The sequence below is a fragment of the Aythya ferina genome (assembly GCF_964211825.1).
Source record: "Aythya ferina genome assembly, chromosome: Z".
Lineage (NCBI taxonomy): Eukaryota > Metazoa > Chordata > Aves > Anseriformes > Anatidae > Aythya > Aythya ferina.
In genome coordinates, this window is record NC_140299.1 from 9162276 (window position 1) to 9172988 (window position 10713).

At 61.2% G+C, this 10713-nt stretch overlaps 2 protein-coding genes across 3 annotated transcripts; both read right to left on the reverse strand.

Moving 5' to 3' along the window:
- Positions 1-579: 579 nt before the first annotated feature.
- On the reverse strand, positions 580-1787 carry ENHO (energy homeostasis associated). 2 transcript variants are annotated; one of them, XM_084505065.1, is made up of 2 exons: positions 1623-1787; positions 580-1173 (listed from the first exon to the last, which is right to left on the reverse strand). In XM_084505065.1, exon 2 carries the CDS (start codon positions 901-903, stop codon positions 718-720), a length of 186 nt encoding a protein of 61 aa, XP_084361191.1. In that variant the 5' UTR covers positions 904-1173; positions 1623-1787; the 3' UTR covers positions 580-717. The 2 variants fall into 2 exon arrangements, with proteins under 2 accessions (XP_084361191.1, XP_084361192.1); XM_084505066.1 differs by having other exon boundaries at positions 1627-1779.
- A 195-nt stretch (positions 1788-1982) lies between these two features.
- Positions 1983-3555, reverse strand: RPP25L (ribonuclease P/MRP subunit p25 like). Its single transcript, XM_084505067.1, has 2 exons — positions 3500-3555; positions 1983-3087 (listed from the first exon to the last, which is right to left on the reverse strand). The coding sequence occupies exon 2, from the start codon at positions 3076-3078 to the stop codon at positions 2521-2523; it is 558 nt and encodes a 185-aa protein (XP_084361193.1). The 5' UTR covers positions 3079-3087; positions 3500-3555; the 3' UTR covers positions 1983-2520.
- Positions 3556-10713: the final 7158 nt, after the last annotated feature.

The following is a 10713-nucleotide window of genomic DNA, read 5'->3' on the forward strand; positions in this document are numbered from 1 at the left end:
TTAGAGCCACCACGGCCTTGGAGAGGGGGGCCAGGCTGACCTCCTGTCCCCAGGAATCAGGGCTGGAAGACCCTGCGGTGCCGTTCAGCCGGGCACTCCAGCTCTGAAACACCCCCAGCTCCCTGCGGGGGCTCGGGCAGGCAGCAGCGGGGCACGGGGAGGTGCTCTCATCGGGGACAGCACCAGGGACGGGGACAGGTCCCCTGCCCACGGGCTGCCTGCCCCAGCCAGCGTTTGGGGAGCTGCAGGGCAGGCGCCAGCCCCACCGCCTCCTCCCTCTGAGCCCCCATCCAGCCCCGCTCAGGTCTGCGGTGCCGCGAGGTGGCCGAATCTGCACCTGCCGCTGTCCCCAGGGGAAGGGCAGAGCGTATCCCCAAAGCCGGGCCACCAGCACCACGCAGGAGCCCGCGGGCCGGCCCCGAACACGGGCTGAGCTCGAGGGCACGGCTCCCGGCACGCTTGCTGGCTGTGCGTGTCCCCGCAGCACGTCCCCAGCTGCTGCGTCTCCGTCCTCGCGGGCACCGCGGGCACCCGCAGGGCGTCCACGCGCCAGGACCACGGGGGTGAAGGGCTCTGCCCCAAATCACGCCCCTGCGAGCAGCTCAGTGTCCCCTCCACTCCCATCCTGCCGGGCCAGCACCAGCGTCCCGCTACGGACACCACGTCCAGGTCCTTCAGCACCGCCGGGTGCCCACGTCCCCGAGCCCCCCGCGCGGCTCAGGGCTGCAGCAGGTACTTCTCCTCGTTCCTCGCCTCATCCGCGTCGGAGGGGGGACCCTTCTTGGGGCACGACGGGGTCCTGCAGGCCTTGCAGAGGATGAGGAAGAGGATGAGGATGAGCAAGGCGATGATGCAGTTGAATGAAATCGCAACGACTGCTCCGGTGGAGAGAGCCGCCCCCATCGCCGCTGCCCCGTGGGGAGGAGCGGGACCCCCGGCTCGGCCCCGCGCTTGGGACGCCGGCACAGCCTGCACCCGGGGGCATTGGCGGGGGACAGCGGGGACGGGACGGCTGCGGTGCGGGCAGCGGAACGGCCCGGGGGGGGCAGGCGGGTGGGTGGCAGGACCCCCGGTACAGCCGGGCCTCCGGGAGCTGCGACCTCGGCTCGGAGCTTTCCCAAGGCTTCCTCTCCTCCGGCAGCGCGGCGGGGATGCGTCTGCTCCCTCCGGGACCTGGAAGGGAGAAAGTCACCGTCACCGCCGGCACCGGGGTGCCCGAGCCCCCCGGGGGAGGTGGGAGCCTCCTGCAAAGCCCCGAGGGGGTTCGGGGGGATGGAGGCTGCTGTTTGGGGGGCTCCGTGCAGCCTCCGCGGGCGCTCCCCCGCTGCCTCCCTCCATCCCGGGCCGGGGCCGGGGGCACGGAGCCGGAGGTGTCCCGGGGGCCCCAAATCCCGTCCCCAGCCTCCCTCCCGGGGCAGCCCCGGCCCCGCCGCCGGCCGCTCTCCGTGCGCTGCTCCCCCCCAAAACGTGGCGAGGCCCCCCCGTGCCTGAACACCGCGGAGCAGGGAGGAGGAGAGGGGGCTTCCCGCAGCCCCCAGCGCGCATCCCGGAGCCTCGGAGCCCCGTGCGGCAGCAACAGGTCCCTCCGGAGCCTCCCTCCCGTCCCGGGGCCGCGGCGTTACCTGCCTCCGAGAACCGCCGGGACCCCGCGGGCGGCGCTGCCGGCTCCGGAGCCCGGGGGGTCCCTGGGGTGTCCGGGTGTGGGGGTCCCGGGGGTCCCGGGTCCGGGGGGTGGCGGTGGCGGCGCGGGGCCGCCCGGAGCTGCCGCAGCCCCGCGCGGTGCCGCTGCCTCCCGCCACCACCGGGGGCGGCTCCCGCCGGCGCCCTGCCTTTGGCCACGCCCCCCCCGGAGGGGTGGCCACGCCCCCCCCCCGCCCCTCAGGCCACGCCCCCCCGCCCCGCTGCTGCCGCGTGCAGGGCGCGCTCGGACACAGCAGCGAAACCCCCAGCGCTGAGAGGGGGAAGGAAGAGAGGAAAAAGCGCACGGTGAGAAAAGGAAACTTTATTGAAACCGGCACAACCAGCAGGAAGGGGGCAGAGAGGGGAAATGAGCGTTCTTGGGGCTCACTGCGAGCGCTGCCCCAGCGCCAAGGACTTTGTGCCCGCTGGGACCTGCGCCCGCCCCTGCGGCACTGCCGGCAGCTGCAGGGAGGCGGCAGGGGGGCAGTAGGGGGTGACCCGCACGCGGTGTCCCCTCTGCAGCGATGGGCAGAGCCGCCCCCACCTCGCAGCATCCCCGCTCGGCGACCGGCTGCTTGCCCGGGCTCAGCGAGACGCCAGCGCTCCTCGCGCCCGGAGCGGCCTCCTGCCTTCCCGTCTCACCCCTGAGCCGCAGGCTGCATGGCACAGCCCGGTGCCGCTGCCACGGGAGCCCGTCGCAGCACAATGTGACGTCCGTCTGGAGCAGGAACTGCTCCTGCCCTTCCCTAGCAGCTCTGCAAGGCCCTGTGTTCAGCAGTTTTCCAGCTGCAGCAGCTGGCTCGGCTCCGTAATCCCCCAAACCACCCACGCGTGTCTGTCTCAGGACTTCACGCCGGGCTCCCCGTGCCCTCCAGTGGCGCGAGGCTGCTTTCCTGTGCTGCCAGCTCCCCTTCCTCCACCCTGCTTCCTCTTCATCTGGGCCTGGGACTCCGCTTTAAGCGTCTCGATCCAGAAGGCATCGAAAGAACCTGGAGCCTGATAGCCAGGCTCCTGGGGATCGAGGGCGTCTTTGCTGAGCAGGACGCATATGGCAGGAATGTTTCTCTTCACCGTCAGGGCATCCAGGCCTGCCTCAGGCACAATGGGTTCCCAGATCTCCTCGATCTGCTTGAAAAGCACTTTGGTGATCTGGTGGAGTTCCTTCAGCCTCCGTTTCATGATTTCCACACACGTTATGGTCTTGCTAACGGCCTTGCCTGAGCCAGTGAAAAGGATCTGCCTCACGGAGTCCAGCTCCATCTTGCCAATGGCGTACCCCATCAGGTTCCTTATTTTGCTCCCGTCCTTCACTTTCATCTCAATGATGTCAGGGGGCAGGTCAGCGAAAGGCAGCGGGCAAGGCTTCTCCACGATTTTGGTCTTCTTGTAGTTTTCCATCCTGCAGCTCTGAAAAGGAAGAGGGATCCGTCAGCACCTCTAACTACGGCTCACAAAACCCGTGTGTGCGAGCTCCCCATCCAGGCCAGAACAAGAAGCGCAGCGGCACCCACAGCCATGCAGCCAGCCCGCCGACCGCCTGCAGCCCGCGACCGGGAGCAGCAGCTCCACACACCCGTGAGGAGGGGCAAAAAACCCGCACACAGCGCCCCGGCCCCGGCCCCGGCCCCGGCCCCGGCCCCGGCCCCGGCCCCGGCCCCGGCCCCGGCCCCGGCCCCGGCCCCGGCCCCGGCCCCGGCCCCGGCCCCGGCCCCGGCCCCGGCCCCGGCCCCGGCCCCGGCCCCGGCCCCGGCCCCGGCCCCGGCCCCGGCCCCGGCCCCGGCCCCGGCCCCGGCCCCGGCCCCGGCCCCGCCGCCCTCACCTGCGGCCGCCGCCGCCCGCCCTCAGCACAAAATGGCGGCGGCACAGGGCGGGCGCATGCGCACAGCGGAAAGGGGGCGGGGACACGGACAAGCCACGCCCCTCGCCATGTGGTCTCCGTGGGGGCGGGGCGGGGTGACGTCACGGCGCGGAGACACCGGAGGGGCGGGGGAAGAGGCACTGAGGGGGTGCCGGGGGGGGGTGACAAGATGGCGGCGCCACCCGTCAGGGGCGGGCAGGGGGCGGGGGGTGCTCGGCCGGGCGCGGCGCCGGGAGCCGCTGCTGTGAGGAAAATCTCACTGATCTCCTCCGGCAGCAGCTCCTGTGAAGCTGTTTTATATGTGACTGCCATACCGGGCGTCCTGCAGGCAGCAGCGCGCAGTAACAATTGTCATCACCCCGTATTCCTACTGCCCGGCACCCGATTCCTGCCGTCACCTCATGGGCTCAGTGCTACAGGCTCACAAAGTTCTCCACACCTTTCTATACCACATACCTCCAATTCCTCTTGACCAACTGATTATCCTTTTTTTTTTTTTTTCCTCCTCTCATGACTACAAGTCCCATGATTTTTGTTTTTACTGATTTTGCACGGCTCGTCCTGTTTCCCCTAGCTATCCCCCTTGTTATAAATGAAGTCTCAATCTGAATTTTGTAGTATTTATACTTATAAAAGGTATAAAAGCTATAAAAGGTATAAAAGGCAAGTAAACAGTGCTGCGTGTGCAGGGAGTCTACGCTCCACCAACACACACACACAAACATCACACATTCTAAATACACAGCACATTGCTCCTTCATACTAAACACGAGTATGCCTATACAATCAGAAAAGGTAACAAACAATCCTTTAAGTTCCATGACTTAACAGTCTGCATTTTCCATTCCTTTTGAGCAATATGTCTTGCTTTAAGTTGTCAAGGAACTCAGTCTTCAGGCCTTATGTATCCCGTTCTTCCCAGATCGAAGAAAAGCATATCCATCTCCTCTTCAAGTCCAATAGGGCCTGGGTCAAAAGGCACGTCCAGGTCACCAAGGGGCATCTGTAACAGCAGAGGGGCCGATGGCATAGCAGTCGGATCAGTAAAGGAGCCCGCAGCTCCCTCAGTGTCTGGCAAACCACACGTGTCTGACTGTGGTCCCACACGGCTCTTTAAGGCCTCAGAGACTGCTCGCCAGGTGCCGAGCAATCCCACCGCAACCTTGTTGTTTTTAGTTGCAGAGTCCCACACCTTGACCTCGGTTTGGTCCCATATTTCAGGCTCATAAACTGCCCGATTGTTAATAAGGAGAATAAACTGTAAGGCTACCAGGACAGTCTCTGTTCCTAAGGACGTATGATTCCCCATAATGTGCAGCTGCTGACCAGCGAGGGGCAGTTGTGTGCCGGCTCCGCCTCTCTCAGCTTGAGCTTCTCTCCAGCTCCAGTTCACCCATTTCCAGCGACTTTCTGTACAAGCTTCTCTGAGCAGTTTGCTGAGTCTGGCCAAACCTACATGTATCTTCATGAGGTGATCAATGTGCCTGTTCCCGTCATGGTCTCCGTTCTGCTAGCCTGTTCCTTTTCATTCCTTCTCTCTGCTTCTTTACTGATGACATAACTTCATCACATCGTGTTGCCTTTCTTTTTATCTTGAGGGCAGGCTCCCCTCTTATACCCTTCTCTCCACAGCAGTTCTTTTCAAAACACCTTTTAATTGGTCAGTCTCCTGAATCACCCTTCTTTGTTCCCTCTAAACTCTTTACATTCCTGATGGTCTCATCATTAACAGTCTGATGTTACCATCAACCACGGAGCTTGCCGACCCCCATGGCCACACTCCCACATCTCCGCCTTTTTTATTAATATCAACCATCTTCGCGACAACGAATTTCCACTCCATATATAACAGAAGGAACTCTTCATTGCTTCTGGTCAAAGTGATGGCAGAGCTCTCAGCACAACCACCTGGCTTGTGAAAGGGCGCTGTGACTGCATTGTTGTATATGGAGTTATTAATATGTTATTAATATGGATATATTAATCCATAACACCTCTCGAGTTCTATCTCTATCTTGGATATCTCTCTCTCTGTCTTGGAGATGGGAAGACAGGAGGCCCCTCTCGGAGCGAGGAGCGCTGGCATCTTGTTGAGCCCAGGCGAGTACCCGGTCACCAAGCAGGGGTGCTGCGAGGTGGAGGCGGCCTCACCCCCAGCTTCAGCACTGTTCCCCGAGGCTCTCCTCTGCTGAGCCCTGTTTTATTCCCTTCCCCGTCCAAGCCAGTTGGCCTCTGGTGGGACAGCACACCTTGCCTGGTCTCCCTGAGCCCACCCTCCTTCTTCAACCCCAACACACACGATGCGGGATGGCTCCCAGAAAACACACCTGAGTACAAAGAATTGGATTTATTTCCAGTATTGGAGCTTGTGAGAATCACAAGCTCCATGGACGCTGGCACTGCCCCTCCTGTGGCCTGCATGGCAGCAGTGCTCAGATGCAGAGCTCTGCGGCGATGCAGACGCCTTCTGCTGCCGATGGAAAATCCTGTCCCAGAAGGAGCGGATGCTGTTGCTGCTCGGTTGCGCTGCAGTGCCCTGGGGGCCACAGGTGTGGCGCAGGTGGCACGAGCACGGGTATCTGGTGGTAGGGGCACTGCAGGGCTCTGAAGAGGAGCTGGAGTAGCCGTGGGGCTCCTGGGCTCTTCTGGAGGCTGAGCTGGGAGCTGGCCTGGCCCGGGCATTTCCCCGTGGGAGGTTGCTGCCCGTCGTCCACTGCTCTTGGCTGTCGCTGCTCTGGGCCCCGTAACCCAGGGAGCTCTCAACCTTGCCAGGGCTCTTCTTCCTCCAAGGCCACCACTTCGGTCCCCAGCTGCCTGCCTCAGCCCCAGCGGTTTCAGACGCCGTGGTCACCTCCGCGCTGGTGTTTCCTTTCTGAGGGACAGCCGCAGCCCGCAGGTGGAAGCTGCTGTCGGAGCACCCGGGCTGCGTGGTGCTGCTGCCCCAGTGGCCGTGCGGGGCTCCTGTGGCCGGTCCCACCAAGTGTCTGTGGTGCTTGCGACGGTGCTCAGCCCTCGGGCTTGGAGCTAGGAGCACGGGCCTGAGGGGTGGGTAGACTACGGTGGGCTCTTGTCCCGCCCAGCCATACGGCAGCCCAAAGGGCGTCCTCACAATTTCTCCCAAGGGAGCCGTGTCCATCCTGTGGCCAGAGTTCCTGGTGCAGTGCGTGTGAGCCCGTGGGGCTGCCCAGCCACCCTCCTCCCGGGGCACTGCTCGCTGGGATGGGCGCTCGGGGCCCAGCCGGTCCCTGCGGTGCTGCAGCTCCTTGCGCATGAACGTGGCCTCGGGCCCGTGGAAATGGACAGGCTCTGGGCGGGAGGGTGGTGCTCCAGAGGCTGCCGGGCAGACAACGGAGGCCCCGTGCTTCTTCCTCTTCCTCTTGGCCTGGTCCGGATGGAGGAGAGGCTTGGGTTTGAGGAAGGGGACAGAGGGATGCTGCAGTGGCAGTGCTTCGTGCTCCCCTTCAGGTGACTGCGGCACTGTCTCCGAGGAGCTTTCCAGCTTTTCTTCGCTTGCTGTCTCCATGCAGGCCTTGCTGCACTGCTCAGGCCTCGGCTGCAGCTCTGAGATGTCGACAGGGGCTGCAGATTGGGGCTGGTTCCCATTGCCCTCCTCAGCCCCCAGTGGTCTCAGGATGATGACAAAGTCGGTTTGGCAGCCCTGGTCTTTCCGTAGCGCTGTGTTGGTTGGGCCTGGAGGTGCTGGGAGGTCCTTGGAGAAGCCGGGAGTTGGCAGGGACAACTCCACCCAGTGCTGTTGCACCTCATCTGGGTGAAGGAGACTCTCACGCACCATCACCCCCATTTCTGGTGGCTGGGTGGAGGAGCAGACCTCAGCCGGTGGCTCTTGAGCTCCTCTGCCCTGCTTCCCAAGCCCGGGGGCTCCAGGGGCTGTCAGACTCTGCAGGCGCTGCCTCTTGCCAGGGAGCCCGTCAGCCTCCTCTGCACTGCTGGTTGCGCTCAGGGCAGAGGCCAGAGGTTGGTGTTTTGCAGGGCTGTCAGTGGGATGTGCCTCCTGCCTGGGCTCTGCGGGGGCTCCTCCGTGGTGCTCCAGAGAGGCGTTGGTCCAGATCGCAGGGCAGCTCTTGCTCCTGGGGACGCCGTAGCCCCAGCAGGACAGGCTGCCCCGCTCCAGCAGCTGCTCCCGGTCCTTCCATGCCACTTGCCACCAGTCAGGCCTCAGTGCAGCAGCCTCACGCCCGGGCAGTGCTGGCAGCACCAGCTGCTGCAGCTCCTGCGGGGCCTCGAGGCACTCCCCACGGCCAGGGCTGCAGCGCCCCGACCCCCACAGCCGCTTGGAGCCTGCAAAACAGGGAGGGAGTCTGAGCTGCGCTGGCACGGAGGCAGCACGGAGGCAGCAGGGCCTCCGGGGGCCCGGCAGGATGGGTGCTCGCTCCTCCAAAGGGCACTCACCAGGCTGCGGTGCTGCTGCTCGCCACCGCCATCCCCACTTTCGCCGGCGCAGGCCGTCACCCTGTGGGCACAGGAGCACGGCACAGTGACCAACCTGGGCAGGGACCCGTGGGGCCGCTGCAGACAGCTCCCGGCCCCCCACCGGCATGCCAGCCTCGTGGCCCCCCACCCTCAAGCCCCCTGTACCTGTCGGCGCCGGCCCGTGGCGAGCACGGAGACCCCGGCCACCAGGAGCAGGAGGCCGGGGACAAGGAAAACGCTGCTGTCGTCAACCATCGCTCACAGCCAGGTACGACCGCACTGGCAGGCGTGGGGTGCTGGCCGCAGCTTTATAGGGACACGGCCCTGAGGTCACAGCCGGCAGCTGGGGACGACTCTGTGAGGTCACAGCCCCCAGCCCACACTGAAGCAGGCCCCCGAGGGTGCCCCCGAGCTGCATTTGTGGGGAGCTGGGGGGCTGGGATGGCTCCCCAGGCTCCTCGCTCGGGGCCAGGGTCACAGCCCATGGCCCAGCTCCAGCTGTGTCCGACAGCCGCTCCTGTCCCTGACCCCAGGCTCTGCAATGTGCCACGCTACACGGATTCGCTGCCACAGCTGGGAAGGAACTCGTCATTGCTTCTGGTCCCAGTGACGGCACAGCTCGCAGCACAACCACCTGGCTTGTGAAAGGGGCTGTGAGTGCACGAAGGGCCCTGCACTTGGAGATGCCGACAGGCGCTGCAGCACGGGGCCGCTTCCTGTCCCCAGCGCATCCACTCGGTGCTCACAGACACCGGTGTGAGAAGCAGAGCTGTGTTTTTGCAATAGGAGGTGTTTTTGTGGTGGAAAATGCACGAACCTTGCATGTTCAAAAGGGATTGTGCAGGCATGACAGCAGCACAGCAGTGGGGAGCATGTTAAGCAGAGAAGGGGAAGGTCCCGGTGTACCAAAATAAGGGGGATAGCTAGGAGAAACAGGATGAGCAGTGCAAATCACTAAGAACAAAAGTCACAGGCCCACTAGTCATGAGTGATGAAGGAAAAAAGAAAAAGAAAAAGAAAAAAAGAAGAAAAAAAAAGGATTAAGTAACAGGTGGTCAAATAATATTGTACCTATGAGGTATAGAAAGGCATCAAGAAGTCTGTGAACCTGTAGTACTCAGCCAACAAGGAAACAGGGCAGGAATCGGGTGTCAGGTAATAGGGAATATAAGGTATGATAAACTCTTCCTGTGTGCTCCTGCTTGCAGGACCCCAGCCTTTGCAATCACAAATAAAATACTTTCACAGAAGATCCTGTCTGAAGAAGATCATTGGTGTTTTTCTCACAATCTGGGGGCTTGTCTGCATCTTGTCACTTTCCAGAGAGTCCTTGCCACCGCAGACAGGAAGGTGCGCCCTGCTGAGTTCACCCATTTCATTGGGGAGGGTGGGTTGTCTCGGGATGGGCACCAAAGGACCAGGATTGTTAAACCGAAGAGAGGCTCAGTGAAGCACATGGGGCGGAGAAGGGAGGCCTGCACAGGCACAGCACAGGCACAGGCATAACTGCTAATAACCCGGACGGAAGGCAGACTTCACCGTATTGTCTTGGGGTGGGTTCGGGGAGACTCTTGTGTGCAGCGTGAATGAGATGCACTGTTAGTGTGGAGTCCCAATCAGCAAAAGATAGACCTGCAAAAGGGAGTCTCAGGACACCGGGCCCTTATGTGTACAGTACCCCAAACACGGTGAGGTGAGGTGCTCGGCAGTACACCAAACCTCTGTCCTAATCCTAGGTAAAGGCGTGTGGTACCCTGTGGGTGGTAAAGTCCACAGCAGCACGTCAGAAAGAGATGGGGAATAAGGGTTCAGAGAGTCAGCAGGGTGAGGGCGGAGACCCCGGGATTGTGCCTAAGGACAGTCGTTTGGGGAGAGTGGTAAGGATTTGGAAAAACAACCCAAAGACTAGGGAAAAAGATTAAAAACAAAACAAAACAAAACAAAACAACAAATTGTTAGATATTGTGTAATTGTCTGGCCTAAAAAGCTAACAAAAGGAACTCCAGTATTTTGGCCAAAATACAGGTCTGATGAAAAGTCAGGCTTTAAATTTATATCTAAACAATAAGGCTCCTTCTTCGGAGGAGGAATCGAGTTATGCTCCCTCTAATCCTAATACTGCACTGGAGGCAGCAGCAGATGCTGAAGGAAGGGAGACAGGGACTGCAATTGGCACTGACCATGCAGAAGGAGCTCACTCCAGGCTCTGGAAGAATTAGAACCTTGTAGAAGAGATACTGAGAATTGTGCCTTCCCTGATACTCACAGTACTAACACTAACCTTGTATCCTCTTAGGGAGGTTCCACTGGGACAAGGTTATGTGAACTACCCCTTACCAGCAGAGAGGTTAGGAGTCTTAAGAAGGTTTTGTTTTAAGAAACAGTCTTTAATTGAGGACCCTGTAGGACCAGCAGAACAGTCAAATCCGTTCCTTAGGCCTAATTTGTATTCCAGGGGCAGGAGGACATGTCAGTCCTGAGTATGTTATTCTCTGGAGAAGAATGTTTAGGAGGGGATTGATTTGGGAGGCAGCTATGCAAGAATGGGAAAAAACTAACACACACACCCACCAGATTGAGAGTAATTCCAATGGAGCAGAAATATCCTTATTCAACTGGGATAATAACAACCCACAGCACAAAAATCATGAGAGACCTGGGGTCAGAATGAGAAAGTACTTGGGGATGAATCCTGAGGACCCAGTAGCCCAAGGACTCTTGAAAGTTCATTTTATGATTAAAGC

Coding starts and splice junctions, on each gene's coding strand:
- ENHO (XM_084505065.1), bottom strand. CDS start 903: ATGGGGGCGGCTCTCTCCACCGGAGCAGTCGTTGCGATTTCATTCAAC.
- RPP25L (XM_084505067.1), bottom strand. CDS start 3,078: ATGGAAAACTACAAGAAGACCAAAATCGTGGAGAAGCCTTGCCCGCTG.